At 39.3% G+C, this 18,846-nt stretch overlaps 1 protein-coding gene across 1 annotated transcript in view; it reads left to right on the top strand.

Moving 5' to 3' along the window:
- GUCY1A2 (guanylate cyclase 1 soluble subunit alpha 2) overlaps positions 1-18,846 on the top strand; it is a 137,414-nt gene that overhangs the window by 65,266 nt on the left and 53,302 nt on the right. The window contains exon 5 of the mRNA XM_068181390.1: positions 9,686-10,171. Coding sequence (XP_068037491.1) covers positions 9,686-10,171 — 486 coding nt within the window. The remainder of the gene's footprint in view (positions 1-9,685; positions 10,172-18,846) is intronic.

Here is an 18,846-nt window from a genome sequence, read left to right on the forward strand (position 1 = left end):
GATTTATATACTTAAGATGAATTAGGGAAAGAGTCAAATTCTGTAAGTCCTAAAGGTGAAAAATTCTGCAAGCTAGCTAGTGCATGGGCTAAGAGATCTTTTAATCACAGGAATTTTAAGATACCTCGGTTGTTGGTGAAATGTCATATCTCCTAATGGTTGCTATATATATCTGTTCTCACAGATCAAAGGGTAATGCTGCTTCTGTTGCTCCTTGCCTACCGTTTTCATTAATAAACATATGCACTTATTTAACCATTTCACTGCTTTTTGCTAAGACCCAATTTCCACCAAGAAACAAGTGAGCCTGAATCTGAGAAAGAAAAGCACTTAGCAAGAAATATCACATGAGTAATATGACTACTTTCTGCTAGTAGGTCATCTCAGGCAGCTGGGACAGATCTCATTCAAAGGAGAAGCTCTTGTTAGGAGGTGAAGACTGCTACTGGAAGGATTTGGTGAAAGGGTGATTCATGCACCCGCACAAATCTTGGGCTGAAGACAGTAGAAACTAATCCAAAATCTGTGAAAAATGGCAACATCTCCACTCCCTTCAGTGTACTCACCCATTCCTCCATAATTTTGCTTGGTTGACATTGACAGAAATAAATTAAAAATATCTGTCTTTAACAAACTGACACATAATATTTGTCATTATAAAGATTTTCACAGGCATGATATAATTAGAGATTTCATTATGTAAATATATATAGCATTTATTTTTAACCATATGTTTAACAAAAATTAATTGGAAATTAGTCTCTTTCATAGAGAATATTAAATATGGGACATTTCCCTTATACTTTGATTGATCTGTTGTAATTAAACTGTGGTGGTATAAGTACAAAAATGCATTTTGCTTTGGTTGAAATACGAAATTAATGCAGGTGTGTGGCTTGGAGCATGCTTATTGCTACCACCACTTTCACAGTCCACAGATCTTGAGCTTGTTGCCCAGAGTGTCTGTGGATGCCCCATACCTGGAATTCTCTAAGGTTAGGCTGGATTAATAAGATTGTCTAGAGGAAGATGTCCCTGCCTGTGGTGGGGAGGGGTTGGAACTTGACGATCTTTACTGCCCCTTTCAGCTTCAGCCGTTCTATGATTCTGTGATTCTAAACAAATGAGCATGTCTCTGAAAATTGTTTCCATTCCTCTGCTCCTGACCAAAGCAGACTTTTTTAACACTGATACTGCCAGATTTGTAACTCCGTGTTGTTGGAGTAAGATGGGCAACTGGATATTTACACAGAGTATCCTGGCTTTTAATAAGGTAGCAGAGACATGTATTGTTGAAAGGTAAAACTCTAGCATGCTAATTAAGGTGTGTGCAACCTGAAAACAATCTTAGGGGATGAAATAGATTTAGCAGTAAAATGAACACCACAAAATCATAGAATAATGAGTTGAAAGGGACACATAAGGGTCCTCAAGTCCTACTCTCTGCTTCTCACAGGACTACCTACAACTAAACCATATGGCCAAGACCATTGTCCAGATGCTCGTTGATTGATAGGCGTTTTAGGTAAAATGTTTTCTGGATGCTATCAGGGGCCAGGGCCCCCTGAGTGCCAGGAGCTGTGGGAGTCCGCAGGGTGGAGGGGCAGCACCTTGGCAGCCAGGACGTGTTCCAGGCACCCAGACTGGGAATCTGGGGGCAGCCAGCACTAGCACTGGCACCTCCCTGGGTTTGGGGATGGGGAAACACTGATACTGGGCTGGAACTCAGGCCCTTGGATGGGCCTGTGGGCAGGCAGGGCAGGGCAGGTCTGTGAGAGCATCCCTGAGGCAGGACTGATGGCCCAAGGTCAACATGAAGTGCAGCACCCTGGGCAGGGCCAGGGGTGTCCTGGGGGACTGGACAGGGACTGCCAGGCCAGTGGTGCCTTTGGGACTCACACAGGTCGTGTTTAAGTATATGAAGATATTTATTCATGGAAAAAACATTCAATTTGTTCTCAGTGTGTTGATGTTCAAAGGGATTTTGAAATTCTGTTGGAAACACTGGTCAGTTTCTTCTTGTTTTAGCAACTGTCTGGTGTTACGCGTGCCATCTTCTGCCTGTCTGCTGTGTTGAGTTCACCCACTCCTCTGCTTGAGAGCGTCTGTAAGGGAAGCTGACCAAGGAGCACATGGGGTTGAATTCTGACTCTTTGCTGTCTTGTGAAGATAGATGTTCCTTTAAAGGAATCCTTTTCCCATTGTTATTCCATGAGGCTAGATTTATCTTGGACTTAGCCAAGTAGCAGTCAGGAGTACCTTCTTAAAAGCCATTTCTGTGTCTTGAAGCAAGAAAAGATAAACTGTAAATCGTCGTGACCCTTTTCAGGTGGAATCCACTGTTGCCATTTGTTTCTCTAGTTGGTTTGGCAGACTAATGTGTTAAGGATAGAGTAATCTCCTTTACCTCTTCCCCTTTTCCCCTTTCACATGTCCTTACAGGTCGCTCCATGCTTTTGATATGTCATGCATACCGATGCTTCTTGTGGAGCAGATCCTATCTAATCCTAATTTGTTTGCTTTTAATCTGCCTCGCTTACTCTTTTCATACCAAGAAATTATTTTAGAAGTCCAAGTTTACAACTGAAAGGTATTAATGTTTCTCTCATTATGATTTTCTCTCTGTTTTACATTATAGAAAATGAATGTATTCCCACCAAAATTTTGGATTTCTTAAAGGTACAATATTTTTGCTACCAGTCTGGGTTTGTGAGGTATCTATGACATACAGAAAATGTTACATTTAGTCACTTTGCTCTGACGACTGTTGCACGTTATGAAACACTACAGGGTTTACTATAAATAACGAGAAATTTTTAACAGTCACTTTGCTTCTGTGTGGAATAATATTCTTTTGACAATGCAGTGAGCTGGAAATACAAACTTGTAAGCAAATGCTGAGAGTTACAATTTCACAAGAAGCCAAGCATATCCTGAGTTGTGCTGAGCAAACCTTATCTAGTTTATTCAATTTTATCAGGCATCGTCTGAAAAGTTATTTTTCATTTCTGTGGAGATGATATGTATTTCTCTTAGGTTGCTTTTTAAATAAAACATGGGTGTAATGGAAGATGGTATTTTGTTACTTTTGTCTACAGAAAAAATAGCAAATAAGGATTTCATTAGAATATGATTTTTTCCTATTTTTGTGAATCTTTCTCTGCAGCTAGTTCTCCTGGCTGTGGCTCTGACTTACCCCACTCTACAAGCAGAGCAGGAGTATTGGAGAGGTTTTAATAGCTTTTTTTTCTGTCTTAAGAGTCAAAGTCATGCTTTGCCTATCTATTAGTCAGCCAGCCACAGAGCAGCACTAATTTTACAGGCTTACCAAGTCTTCATTTTATTGTGGTTTGGAGCATTTAAAATAGAAATCTGTTAGACCAATAGAGAACTCGTATTGCCCTTAATGTACTTAACATATTGGCATTTAGGTATCTTTCAATGCACAGCAGTACATTCACTGCTATGAATTAAGTTTATTCTGATAGGAGGTAGACTTAACCAGTACAGGCATGTATGTCCAAGCCTTGTGCTCCCTTCATAACAGAGACCTGTAAGTATTTCTACACATGGGGCATGACTTAGTTGTCTCACATAGATCACACAACTTTCTAGCTTTCCAGAAGCACCTGTTTCTGTTGTTGCCTGTAGAAAGAGTCATAAATTTACTGCAGCAATGAATTCCACGCTGACACTACATTAATTATCCCAGAAGTAACTTGTGTAGTTTTTGTTTGAATGCAAAATGATACCCTACTATCTCTCCCCTGCCTGTTTCCCCCAGATTTCTGTTAAGTCACTGGTTCATTCCTCTGCTTTCCAGACAGACTGATCACCTTTGACAGTTCTCACAAATCTAATGCATAATCTAACTCCTCACCATAGTCCCACTCCTCACCAATGAAGTTTTCATTCTCATTCTCCCTGTGAATACAAGAATATCCCACATTAAACTATTTTTTTCCAATTTGAGCCTTTTACTTTTTGTTCATTTCATAGACTGAGGTTGGAAGGAACCTCTGGAGGTCATCTGGTTCAACTCTCGGCTCAAGCAGAGTAACTTAGAATCAGTTTCCCAGCAGCACATCCATGTGGCTTTTGAGTGTCCTCAAGGATGGAAACTCCACAATCTCTGTAGGCAGCCTGTAGCAGTGTTTGGTCACCCTATATAAAAAGAAGTGTTCTCTGATATTCAGAGGGAGCCTCCTTTGGGTAGTTTTTATGTCTGTGGCCACTGGTCCTGGGCACCACTGGAGAGAGTCTTGCTCTGTCATCCCTGATCCCTTCAGGTACTTATGTACATGGATAAGATCATCCTGAACCTTCTCATCTCCAGGTTAAACAGAGTCCCAGCTCTCTCAGCCTTTCTTCATAGGGAAGATGTCCCAGGTTCCTATCATCTTTGTTGACCTTTCCTGGATGCTCTCCAGCATGTCCACGTGTGTCCTGTACTGCGGATCCCAGAACTGGACATGGTACTCCAGGTGTGGCCTCACCAGTTCTGAGCAGAAGGGAAGGATTACTTCCCTCCACCAGCTGCAACACTCCTCCTAACAGAGCCCAGAGTACTTCTAGCCTTTGATACAAGCACTCACTCATTGCAGGATCATGTTCAGTTTGGTGCCCACCTGGATCACCAGGGCCTTTCCTGCAAACTTTTTCCACAGGATTTGTAGAAGAGTTTGACCTCTTTACATTGGCACTAAGTGGTTTTTTTTCATAGGCCCACCCTCAGATTTTTCTTCTTTGGGGTAAACCATCAAATGTTTTCAAATTTTTTTTGTAGGTTATATTTTTTAGACCTTTCATTGCCTTCAGTACTTTTCACCAGACTCTCCAATCGATCCACCTCTTTGTTATACTTTAAAAGGAACAGATTTGCCCTTCTGGGGTCTGAAAATTGGTAGTCAAAGCATAAGGATTATTTCCTGTGTTTTGCAAGCTGTTATTTTTGTTTACATAGTCCTATATAGTGTTTTCTTTCTAAATGACAGCATGACATGTTGGCTTACATTCATTTGTTCCACTCTGTGCACTCTGGGCCATCTTCTTAGGAACAGTTAGCCTGCCTGTACTTTTTGCATTTGATTATTTCTATCTAAATATATTTATTGCCCTTGTTTTAAATTCCAGCTTTAGCCCATTTTTCAAATTTAAGAGATTTTTTTTTTAATTCCAGTGTTGCCCGTCATACTTTCAGCCCTTCTAGATGTGTCATGGAAGCATAGCAACAAAGTCATTACATTTCTTTATGCAAGTGTACTGTTGCCTTGCCCAGTGTTCACAAAATCCCCATAGCTTCTAACTGCTCAAATGTTATGAATTACCTTGCTGTTAATGTTTCTCAGATGCTGCCATGTATCATATAGGACATTCAGAGAAGTCCAATTGTTTTAAAATTTAGGTTAGCAGTTGGACTGCCTTTCTGAAAGTCACCCTATACTCTTTGTACCTGGAAGTGATGATGGTGATGGTGTTCAGGTTCAAGCTGATTTTGTGCCAGTCTTTCCATCCTCTAAATAACTATGAGCCTGATAAGGAAGCAGCTTTGTTTTCTCTTACTGAATTTGTCCATTATATGAAATCAAGCAGGGATGTATAACTGTGTATGAAAGGGTGGCCTAGCACTGTAAGTTTCTGACCTAATCCCAGTAAATAAAACTAATTAAAAGAATACTATAATCAGAGTTTGGGAGGGTTTATGCACTGATCAAAATCAAAGGAGAAGCTCCTTTGATTGAAATGAAATTTGTGGATTGCAGAGGCTGCAGACAAGGTCTGGCCAATTAGAAAGAAAATCCTTTTTAACCCTCCAGTTATTTCTCAGGGATACCATCCCGCATTTCCTTAATCTTTTTTGAGAAGATGTGTACACTTTCTCTCAGTCACTATTCCAAAACACACATCTTTGCACAATGCGGTATCCCCTCTCAGTGCAACCGGTGAAGCTTTTCTCTGTGCTTTTCCTGGAAGATTAGGCAGTGGATTTGGCATTTGATTCATAAGTTTTTTTGGTCATAGGGTGGCTTTCATCCAGAGTATGCAGAGGGTGTGCAGAGGGTTGGATATTGTGTACCTAATGAAGTAGTTGGTGGTGCACTGCTCAGTAGGAGACTCCCCATGTTCTCGAAAAGCAGCTTTAGAATCTGTCAGTACTTCCAAGCTGGGTCTTTGGGGAGAGAGGCTGAAAGAGTTCCTTAGAATCAGGAACTTTTTGCTCCCTTTCTTTGCAGTGGGTTTGTGGTGGAAGTAAAATTTAGCGATAGATTTTTTGGTTTTCATCCTGGAGCTACTTAGGCTGCACTGTCATTTCACCGCAACATAAGACTGTAAAATATGATATATAATTGCTCTTTTCAAAATGTTCTCTTGCACCACTGTAAATCAGGAGAATGACTTCTGAAAATGGTAGAATTATTCTCATTTTATTCAGTAAAAATATAATTAAAGAGAGAGGAAGTCAATGAAATATAGCAGTAATGAAATACAACTGCTGACAGAAATGATTCTATCTTTTCCTACTTACAAGAAAGATGGATGATGCCACCCTGATTGCCTGTAGACTTATGTTCCAGGTGTAAAGCTGTCCAGCTTTGGGGAGGTGCCCAGAAGTGTGACTTACTATGTCAAGCTTCAGGCAAAGCTGATATCCTATAACATCAGCTATATTTTAAGATAAAAAGAATATAAGAAGCACAAGAAATCAAAGAAAAGAGATGGAAGTCATCCTGGATCACAGTTGCAGACTGAAGTCTGCTAGAAAGTGTCTGAATCATCTCTGAAACTTCTTTGGAAAGGAGAGGGCTTTGCAAAGCTGATAAAAGTGATGCAGTCTTAACTCTTCTCTACTGTTGTTCTTTACAAGACCTGAGTGTTTCTCCCCAGGAAAGCTGGGGCAGTTTTTTTTCTGCTGTCCTTTTCCCTGATTTGGCAACTTGAAGAGACTTGCAGGCCATTTTCTAAAACATCCATCAGTCATCAAGAGAGAGCAGGATGACAGAATCACTAATGTAACATGAAAGAAGTGATAGGAAACATCAACATCAACAATTCCTGTTAAGGAGAACACGTGATAATTTAGGGGATAAAGCTGAAATATCACTGAACCTTTGATAGTTTTAGGAAGCTAATCAGTCATGTAGGGAGAATATCTTTGCAAAAGTTTCTCAAAACGCTCTGGAAACACTCAACCTTGTTGAAGCAGGGGACAGGTCACTTGATTATTATTAGTTAGGCATTTTACTGGGTGGTCTGTCTTTATTGCTTTTTGCACGTAAGTCTCAAAGCGTGTTACAGGGTGGTCAATAGCATTGTTCCTGCTGTGCTGAAAGGCTAAATATGAAGTCAGGATTGATAATTTGCCTGAGGGTACCCAGAAGCAAAACAGAGGACTCCAGAGTGCCTGTTTAGTACATTATTTACACAGTCAGTGTTTCCTGAGAAAAGTCCAGCTGGGGAAGGTTGGCACAATATATTAACACAGACAGCGATCACATCAAAGAGTTTAACACCTCGAATTGACAGAGGCGAAGCTGGAGCACAGGGGGATGCATTGATTTTCTTCTAGTCTCACAGCAGGTTAACAGGAGAAACACACCTCCAAGGCAGGTGCCTTGCTTTGCTGATAAGCAGCTCAGGCCAGGCTGGCTCAGCCAGGGTCTGTGGTCACACTCTCCTGAGCTGAGCTGAAAACATCCTGTTTTCACCTGGAGATGGAAGAGGCAAGTGATAATATGAGATACTTTTATTTTGCACTAGAGTGAAATTCTACAAACAGAAAACTCTCCAGCGCAGGGGAACAAAATAGAAAGAGAATTTAGAAATCCTGTACCATGTATTTCATATTTGGCAACTTGTACTTCAGAGTTAAAACAATTTTTTTTGTGTGTGCCTTTTTGAAAGCATGAGGCTGCATGCATGAAGAAAGCATCCTATTTCCCAGGGAGCCATGTTTCAAAAGTAGCAAAAGAACACTTAGCCATGGAGCATTAAATCAGCTCATGTAGTTAGCTGACTAGCTTTCTCACAGAGATGAATGTCCCAGAGTGAAGCTGAGGAAGCAAGGCTTAGGAATGTAAATATTAGTAGGTGTGCAGGAACATAAATTAGAAAATTTGACAGTTTTAATGACTTGCATTTATTTTCACTTGCTGAGTTCTCTGGCTGACATCAGAAGCTGAATGTTAGGTTGCTAGCAGAGAAGGCACAGTGCAATAGGGACAGGATAGTCTCAATCCCCATGTTGCCATAGAGTCTCCAACGATGGCGTATTACCTGATGTAAAAATAGAACTGATAGAAAGAGGAGCTTCCTAAAATCTCCCCCATACATGTAAGTACCATGTAGGATTACCTGTCACCTCAGCAGGAGTTTTCAGACCACTGGACACTTAAATCACATCATTATTACAGACACCTCTGGATTCCCCGATGGAGGTTTTTCCATTTTGCTTGGTAGGATTATGGATGGAAGGAGGATTAATTGACAAGTGAATCATGTAACAGCAAGCTAATGCCTACATGATGAAAAAATGGTGACTGGAGGAGGCCTTTTCATTTCAAGATATTATGTGGAATAGAAGACACAGATACAAGGCATGATGGTGCCTAATACTGCTTAGGTGCACAAGGTTTGTGTGTTGTGCCTGTATTGAGTATGAGATCCTCAGGGTAAGGTCTGTGGGTATTTTAGATCACCTAGCACAGTATTGCCATGGTCTTTGTGCACTCCTGGAATATAAACATTAATGGGGTTCTTTTTCATGACAGAGGCTATGGCAGGCTGTATTTACAAAGAGATACAGCTTTGTCTGATTTAGTTTAGTTTTCAGTGTCAATTTCAGTCTGGTAGTTTTGTGCCTGACTGCTGTCATGGAGCCAGAGGTAACAATGCATGGCCTCAGTCATACCAACCCTTGGACAGTGCTCAAAACATCCAGCCATCTAACAGGCAAATGCAAAAGCTATAAACCGGAGTGATGAACCACCTGATGCTCCTTCCCTCCTGTACCTTCTGCTATTCCACAGACACAAATTGGATGAAGCTCTATTACCAAGAAATCTGCAGATTCTAACTGAGTGTCAGCCTTCAACTCTGCTGCATGTATGAGAAGGAAAACAGGAAACAGGACTAGTATATTTCCATGACATTTGTTAATTTTGAGCTATTTTTTGCATCTATTTTTATTTGATTCCTCTATAAAATTGTCACAATTGACTTGTATTAGATATTTTGCAGAAAAAGATCAGAAGGCACTTCATTTCACTAACCTGCTTTCAGACAGTTGCAATTTCTCTTCACTTTTTTGCTTTTTGTAATTTATAGCTAAGTAACAGAGAAAGAACAACTCTAAAATTTGCTTGTAAGTCCAGGTACATTCCAGGAGCATTATTTAGATGTCACTCTGAGAATATATATTATTGCTTTCTTATTTAATTGGGTACAAATAAATTCCCGCATCTGATTTGGGAATACTTTTGTGTCAATTTAGGTTATTTCCTGACTCAATTTGGTGAGCAGACTGTGAGTCTCATTACTTGAGTAGTTAAGTGCAAGAGGCTTCTGTATAAAAGGCTACAGTTAATTGTTTTAGCTGAAAAGACAGAGAAAGTAGAATGAGGATCCACATCTATAAGCTGACTTTTCCCCTTGTCTGAACTAGTTTTTTTTTTTTTTTGTTTTACAGGTGATGGAAATTAAAGGACAAATGATTCATGTGCCAGAATCAAACTCGATATTGTTTCTGGGTTCCCCCTGTGTGGACAAGCTGGATGAGCTGATGGGCCGAGGCCTCCATCTTTCGGACATACCTATCCATGATGCTACTCGTGATGTCATATTGGTTGGGGAGCAAGCAAAGGCACAGGATGGCTTGAAAAAACGAATGGATAAGCTGAAGGCAACGCTAGAATGTACACACCAAGCCCTGGAAGAGGAGAAAAAGAAGACAGTAGATCTCCTTATTTCTATTTTTCCTGAAGAGGTTGCTCAGCAGCTGTGGCAGGGGCAGCAGGTTCAGGCCAGGAAGTTTGATGATGTCACCATGCTCTTCTCGGACATTGTTGGCTTCACTGCCATCTGTGCTCAGTGCACACCCATGCAGGTCATCAGCATGCTCAACGAGCTCTACACACGCTTCGACCACCAGTGTGGATTCCTTGACATCTACAAGGTAACAGCTCAAGTCCTAACCTAGCAAAAGATAACTGAAATGAAGGCAGAAAAAATCCCAGTAGCTTTCTTCCTAAATTGCAGACCTTCCACAGAAAAATATGAAGGCAATATTTTATGTGTAAAAAAACCCCAGATATGAAATATGACCATTGAAACTCAAATGCTTCATTATGAAACTATCATCATGGTACTCCCATGGGAATATAGGCCTCATATTCCCACTTTCTTATAGAAATACACATCTCCTGTATTATAGCCTGGTTTCCTTTAGATGAGACATCAGCCACAGCATTCTAACAATGAAGAAGCGCACAGTGATGAATCCTAACCCAGGCTGCAGCTCCTGGGAGGCCCTCACTTTCAACTTGAATGGTTTAGGGTCTAGGCATTTATCTTTCCCTTGCAAGAACTAAAATTTTCCATAAGGAGCAGAGCATTCACTAAAAAAAGTTATTATAAGGAACTTCCACTGAAAAACAGGAAGAGGACAGCAGATGTCTATGCATAGTAAATGTAATGAATGGGACATGGCGCTGGTGTGCCATGCTCCAAAGGAAATGTTACACGTGTTGGTCCTATTAGAGAACTCATCTTCATTTCTCTTAAATGGATTTGGTGTCCAGTATGTATTTGAGAGAAAAAAGGGGGAGGTAGAATTTAATAAATGCACTGAAGATATTAGCAGTGTAATTATCCTGTGAAACCTACAGACTGTTTTGTATATGGAATGCCTTTAATTTTGTGATAGAAGACATAGAGGAAGTCTCTTTTTGTATGTTAATGCACAAGAGAAAAGAGATGTGGTTGTAAAATTATATATTGACCTTATTACATGCCTGAGGTTTGCAAACTAACAGTTTTCAAATATTTAATATAGTATTTGTTGATAAGCTGTAGAGAAAAAGGTCTCAAAAATGTCCTGCTCCTTTCATTTCCAGCCTTTAATGCACTTTAGAAGGAAATGAAAAATAATTACTATCCACCTAAATAGTAATCATGGCTGAAAAGCTACAGTATATACCTCAGATAGAACTGAAAATGGTATAGCTAAAGGTTGGTAGGGCAGTTTACCAAAGTAAACAAGTACACTTGTTGTACCAATAAAGAAGTTTTGGGCTCCTGGTTTAGGGATTTATTTTAGTAATGCTCAGAAGCCAAAGGCCATCTTGGAACGTGAATGCAGTGGAAGGTACTAGCCCTAATTTGAAAACTGTTGTGGTGGTGCTGTCAGAAAAGATGGTGAGTGTGATCTCAGTTTGTATTAATCTGATGTTGCTGCACTGGATTATGACCCAGCTTCAAGAACAGGACTTGAGGAACTTCTAACCCAGAGTCAGGAGGATACCTAGTGACCCTGCTTCACATGCTGTGTGTTCACATGGGTGTACTCACTGTGTTCCCAGGTGATTAATTTCAGCTGTTTTGAAGCATTCAAAATATCCTTTGTTGAAAATTATGTTTGCATGGGAATAGGATATAAAGTATGCAAAACTCTATGATCTGATTGTGAAGAAGGTTGGTTGAGTCCTGTGAGAACACTAAGAATATCATTCCTACTTGTGCATAGGAATGATCACCACTACTACAATTATGATTTTACAAGTTACTGTCAGGTAGTGAATTTTAGATACTTAAGCACCACTATTTGTACCCAGCCCACCTCAAAGATATACTTGTGTAACTAGGCTACAGAAATTTATCATGTGACCTAAATACATAAATTTTTTAATTTGCTTGTTTTTAAGCAGCATGGTAAGTATAACTTGCAAAGATTATTTGGTGGATGCATCTGAATACCAAATCCACCATTTTGTAAACAGAAAATTAAGTAAAATACAATAAATAAATTCCATGCTGTAAATTTTTACCCAGCTTTACTCTTACAGAATTTTGTGTTCAGAACCTCATTGCTTCTAATCCGGCAATGAACATAATATTTTCATTCGTCTCATGCTATTCATCCAGGGATGTTCATAGAGAAGTATGGCACAGAAAGAACAAAGATCCTCACATTTAACTAATTAGACATAGAGGGCAAGCATAATAAGCTCGTGAATACAGGCTGAAAATGCTTGGAGAGAGCTGAAGGGTGATGAGTTAGACTTTGAAATTTCTTGGAAATTAAAGTAAGTAGCTATAACTGATGAGGTAGGGAAAGCTTATCCAATGGATGGAGGCACAGATAAGAATTACACAGACAGATGATGGGCTCAGAAGATGAATTTTACAGCAGCATTTTGAATGGATAGCAGCAATGACAGATTACATTTGTCCAGGCTGAGGGAGAACATTGCCATAATTGAGATGCATGGTGGCATGAGCCTGGGTGACAGTTCTAGCAATCTAGAAGAATCTGTGGTTTTGAGAGTGAAACCTGGGAAAGAATCTGCTGACATATAGCCTTGGTGAAAAGATTAGGAAGGACATGCTCATGATAATCACAGAACAAGGAGGTGAAAGAACTGAGATCTGGTGATGCATTTGGAAACTGGGGCTGCTGACTATCAGAGCTAATTATATTTGGCTTGGAGTTGAGGAGTGGGAGAAAAAGTCAAGCAGGGAGTGCAGTTCAGGTCAGTATAGCTGCGGATGCTTGGCAAGCTGGTGTTTGGGGACATGCATGGACTCCAGGAGCAGAAGTCATGGGAGAGATATCTCAGTACATTTTGAAAACTGTGACTTTGGGTAAAATATGTACTTGTTGGTCTGACTGTTTTGACCTGTTTTTCTCTGCCTCTGAGTTCCTGTTGTTTATCAGACAAGTACTGGGAAATGATGCTTCAGTTAAGCCATCTCTTTATCAAGTAAGCTATTTAGATATGCTGCAGCCATGTCTCCTGGCATTTAAACTTAACTCTGCAGCCTGATATCTTCCCTGCTTAAGATTCCCACAGCTTCTGTTTCTCCTTCATGTAATATGTATTTGACATTGGCTCATTTACAATATTTGTTTCTTCTTGAGTCCTTCTGCCTTTGTAGGCCTGGTTTCTCAGCTCCTTTCTCCTCAGTTTCCTTTCTGAAATATTTCCCTCTTGCACCCTTTAACTGTGTAAAGGCAGCATTTATTGTGCATGTTTTTTTGGCTGCATGGCTGGGTAATGTCGAGCCAAACAGAGCAGAAACAGGCCTGATCCTGTAGGTGTTAGTTTCTTTGTCCTTTCTCTAAACAGGGCAGATTTTGTCCTTGAAAACATTGCAGATTTTCTCTAACACTATACTTCAGTTTCTCTGAAGTCCTAAGTCCCACTTTCCTTGCCTAAGCAGAGATTCCTAAATGCTTTTTGAAAATGAACTTTGTTCATCTGCCAGAATTTCTTTGCTATACATCTTCATCGTAAACATTTTAATTGAAATTGTATTGATTATTTATATAAGACAATATAATTACATATATTCATTTTACAGTCAGAATCCACAATTTCATAGTATGGATTCCTGCTTTCTTTTTGGGTTTGTTATTTGGCTAAACTGGCACTCTCTCTAAGCAGTTCCACACGCAGTTTTCTTGGGCTTTTATTCCTGGCAACATGATACACTTAGTATGTTAGATCTTTATTTTCTGATTTTATATGCCTAACACTGAATACAGTCTTAATGTTTGCTCATTGTAAAGACCCAAGACTAAAAAATGATTGGAAATCTGGACTTTCCTGCAATCATTCAAGACTGATATTCACCAATTTTGAAAAATGTTTATATTTAGGTTGTGATATAATGCTTTTAGGAACGTAATTTTAAACTCCCATTTTCTAAGAATATCGCTTTACATTTCTGTACTGGTAGTTCAAGTTGCAGAAATCTGTACTCATTTTACAGAAAATACCAGTACATTCTCAGTGCCATGACTGTCCCCTCTTGAGAACTAATACATCTTGTACTCAAATACAAGTATTTGTGCATACTTGTACTCCAATAAATGTTCTCAACCTTACTATCAATGCTATAATGACTAAAGAATACTTCAATAAGCAGGGTCATGAGCTTCAGATTATTCTGAAGTTTTCCAGGCTTTATGTTTCATAAGTTAAAAAACATAGTCTCCAAGTTTTCATGTAAAATCTGTGGCCACTATTTTTGCCATCTTTCCAGTTTTAACCTTTTAAGTTCTGTGCAAATACATGGCCATTTTGAGAAGTTTTGAAATTCTAAACTTCAGCTTAGGCATTTGCAAAATGCAGGCAATGCAATTAAGATATATAAAATGATAGTGATACTCTTACATGAGCAATACAGAACACATAAAATATTACAAGGTACCTTTTTTTAGAAATGGAATGGTGCAGTTCTGAGGATTACCAGTGCACTAGGTGTTTGCTTCTTCCTGATAGCTTAAAGTCAGTGGGTTTTGAATGTGTAATAGATGAAAATGGGCAGTAGAAAAAAAGTTCCATAGCCCAGAAGCTCGCTCTCTCTGCAGTGCCACCCAGCCTGGTAGAGCTGCCTTCAGCACACAGTTCTGTTTGGGTCCCACCACAGACGGTTCCTGAACCTTCTTTCTCCTGTCTTTGAGCTGGCTATGACACTTTCTCCTCCTTGAAGTCTTTGCCTGTACCTGGACTTGCTGGCACATTGGCATGTCTCACTCCAGTGTGAAGTTAGAGCAAAGCCAGGGCAGCTATACACAAAATATTCCATGGATTTTCCCTGCAGATCTGATCTAACACCACCCAAGAACTCAAGAATATTCTAAGACTTCCCATTACTTTTAGCATGTATTTTTCTCCAGCCTTGTGGACAATTTACACTTTCTGTCTTCAGGGAGAACTGCAAATGAAGCAAACAGACAGTCAGGCTCCAGAAGAGTTATTCTTTGCTTTATAAACATACAGCCCTGCACAAAGCACTAAAACATCTGTGCATGTTCTCCTGCAATACATCACCCAAGAATTCTCTAAAAAGCCTAGGACCTCTGTTTCTGTATATAACTACTTCTCTTTTCTGTATATAACTATCTCTACTTCTTCAGTAATACCACACTTGTATGTCATTTTTTTTTTGTCTCTGTCCTTTTACTTTTCTCTCATTTGGAACACACACGTTTGTTTGTTACTGCCCTGGTCCATTTCTCCCAAGTTGCATGGGAGCCTTAGAGTCTGTGTCCAGCTTACAGGTCCTGGGAGCACTTTTCAAGTCCTCAGTTTGTATGTGAAGCCTGGCTATAAGCTTTAACTTGAATAGGACCACAAAAGGTGTCCTCCCAGCTCCAAACTGAGGAGCAAGCCCACATACTGTGGCCAGACAGGAACCACAGCTAAGGGCATTCCCTCTTGCAGCACACAGGTCTCCCTGATGCTATGTCCTTTGTTTTATTATATCCAGTTTTTCCACCTTCTAAATTTTAATACCTCTGAGGGACTGAAGAAAACTCATTTCACTTTCCATCTGCTTTGGCTCTTTTCATTTTTAAGCAGTCTGGCTGGACTTCCATGTACCAAGATGCAACATTTTCATTCATGCAAATAGCATTTATAACGGCACCTTAATTTATTAAATTATTTAAATGAACATGGAGGATACTTAAGTAAGCTAATAGAAACTAGATGACATAGGAATTTCAGGACACATAAATTAAAGCTTGTATAACCTTGAGAAAAATATTCTGGTTCACTAGGAGTTTAAATACTGGCAATACCTAAGGTAAATTAAGACCACACTTACATTGGGAAAAGGACAGTCACTTTAAACTGAAATGTATGTCTTTGGTCATACATTATTATTTTCATATTTTCTTATTTTGTTACACAGTTCTGCACTTTGATACTGCAATAAGGCAGAATGCCAGCCAGGAAGTTTTCTGTTCATCAGAAATAACTGTTCTGATTTTTGTAGTTTCATATTTGCCAACAGAAGAGAGAAATCATTTATACACTATGAATTTTGTGTTCTGTGGCTGCTGTGTGCAAACCTAATGCTGATGTCATGTAGACTGGAAGTCTTTTGACATGACTCTTTTAACTAATGAAAAATCCCCTCTTTTAAGATACTAGGTAGTAATTCTACATGGCAAATATTGTTTGTCTTTTTTCTTCTGTAAAGGAAGTAGCACTCTGAATTGCAGTGTAGATGAAAGAGTTTCTCCGTATATTGCATACTGAAAGATCTGTGCTTAAGACTGCTAAGGTGCCTTAGAAAGAGTTCAAACACAGCTTTTCCTGCAAAATGCTCCTGAACTTGCCAGTATGTAACATCATTAAATTTGCTAAAAGTAAGATGCCCTCAGGCCTGGTAAGAGCAATTGCTTCTTAATTAGGCTCCTGGGAAAGGAGCTTGGTTTTATAGGAAGTCACTTCTTTTGAAAAATGATCTTTACAAGAAGAACAGAGTTCTGAACTTCATAGGTGGACGCTTATAATCCCTCCCTTCTCACATGGGAGGAGTTTTCCTGAAGTATTTCCAAAAGCAGAGTGTTATGTCATAAAAGTGTTGCAAAGTTACCTTGAAACTTGGGCACAAGATTTCACTGCCTAGGAATTGATTTTGAAAACATTAGAGACAGAAGCTAAGAGAGTGAAACACTAACTAAAAACTGAAGGACATTCTTTGAAAACAAGTGCGTTCTCAGATCCTACTTTGAAAACTTTATAACCCTTTCCAAAGCAGAAAGTCATTATAATATACCAGAGATTTGGAAATCTATAAAGAATGCTTTAATGCTAACTAATATTGTTAAGATTCAGCAGTGTTGCAAAATTCAACTGTTTCAAAGCTTTGCTGACAAATCTTTACTGTAGAAAAAATTTTAGAGAAAACTTAAAAATGTAAACAGAATTAGACCTTAATTTGTATTCAGAAACAGCAAAAAACCAAACAGGTTTTGTTTAATTTGAAAAAGGATAGTATTCACTCTTTGCAATGTTGACAGAAATGTGGATCTAGACCTACCTCAGAATCAAGAATACCTAGTCCAAGATCAGAGGAGGCTTTTCTGAATTGCACTTACACCACCTCCAGAGAAAGAGCACACACACTTAGTGTCTCAGGGAAATAACCTTATCTGGTTTTCCTCTGGCATATTTATTTGTTTTTTCTTTCCTTAGAATCTGTGTTTTAGATTAAATTACTTGTTCAAGTCTTTGTACCATAAGTTGCCCAAAATACTTCACATCTGCTCTCCCTCTGCTTAGTGATTAATAACATCCCCTGACCTGCATGCCAAAATATGCATGGCAAGATCCAGGACTTTTTTAGCTAAGCAGGATCTTACTGTTGTGCTGACAAACAGTATCGTAGAACTAGCAGTCAGCACACTTATGCAGTCCTTTTCCTGGCTTGGGGTACTCTGTGGGAGCAGGAACATGCCCACTGTGGTGCACTTTCAAAGGCACAGAGCTCCCCTAGAGTCTTCTGAGAGTTTCACGAACTAAGCCTGTAGCCCACGTAAACCTCTTTTTCAGGCAATGCCCAGAAAAGCATGCTGATGACAAGATGGGAGGGGTCTTGCATATGAAATCACAGTCTGGGCATGGATGCAGGCAATTAAGCAAAGATACACACATTTGCATCCTGCTGTACTAAAAGGGAAAAAACGCGGTTTGCAGAATTCAGGATGGAACACGTCATGCCTTGAAAATTCATTTTTGTCTTCAGTTAGTATAGAAAGATTATAGATGAGTAGACTGAATTGAAGCTTCATTTTTGTGTGACTGACACTTGATAATGTGAGTTCCATCGTGAATGAGAACGTTGTAAGGTTATGACTGATCTGCAGAGATACTGTAGGAACGATTTGGGTAGAAGGAAATATGGCAGATGTCAGTGAGATCTTGAGGGTGAATACGGATATCAAATAAATTGTTCCTGTGATTAATGCTGAGATTGCTGACTTAAAACTAAAATGGAGAGAACCTCCATTTTCTTCAGTCTTTGTCCCATACCAGTTAAAAACTATCCTGTTTGCTGCTGGACTAGAAGTCGTGGAGAGGAACAAAGAAACCCAAAGTGATAAATCTGAAGCACCATGTTGCCATATACCACAGCCTTTTCCTTATTCTCCTGCTGTACAACTTAGGGTAAAAAACAGATGAAAGAAAAGCCTTTGGGAGATACTAATAACTTCAAAGGTTTCCTTTACAGTTAGACTTGCAAGAATTTAATTTCAAGGCTGAATTTCACTGTATTCCTTTAGAGGGAAGACATTTCAACTTTCATAAAAGAAATATATAGTTTTGAGTTACTGTGTAGTTCATTCTTGCAGATGGAATGAAATATGGATAAACAGAATAATGAATATTTTGTGAAAGCATAGGTCTTTACTGAAGACCCTGATAATTTCAGTGCAATGTCCATTCATATCCTGTATTTTGGCCTCATGCTGGGATGAAACTTAAAAAACCATCTCCTTTAATATGTATATGCTCCCATGGAAAAGCAGCTTGGGTGTGCAGGAAGCTAAGATATACTCCATTAAGTCTAGGCTGAGGAGTATCTATAGAACTTAGTCTAGGCTGAGGAGTATGTATAGAACTTACTCTGACTTTGCTTGTTAAGAAACGAAATCCAAGTCTTCAGATCAAAATAATATGCTAGAAGGCATTGATTTTGTTTATTTTTAAGGTCATCATAAGAATCACTTAAGGTTCATGCTTCCAGTAAATGCTGTTCTGGATTAATCTCGAAGACTGGAAAGGAAACTGATCTATGGAGCGTAGAAAATTTTTCCACTGGTTCATCTGA

This window comes from Anomalospiza imberbis, chromosome 2 (assembly GCF_031753505.1).
Source record: "Anomalospiza imberbis isolate Cuckoo-Finch-1a 21T00152 chromosome 2, ASM3175350v1, whole genome shotgun sequence".
NCBI lineage: Eukaryota > Metazoa > Chordata > Aves > Passeriformes > Viduidae > Anomalospiza > Anomalospiza imberbis.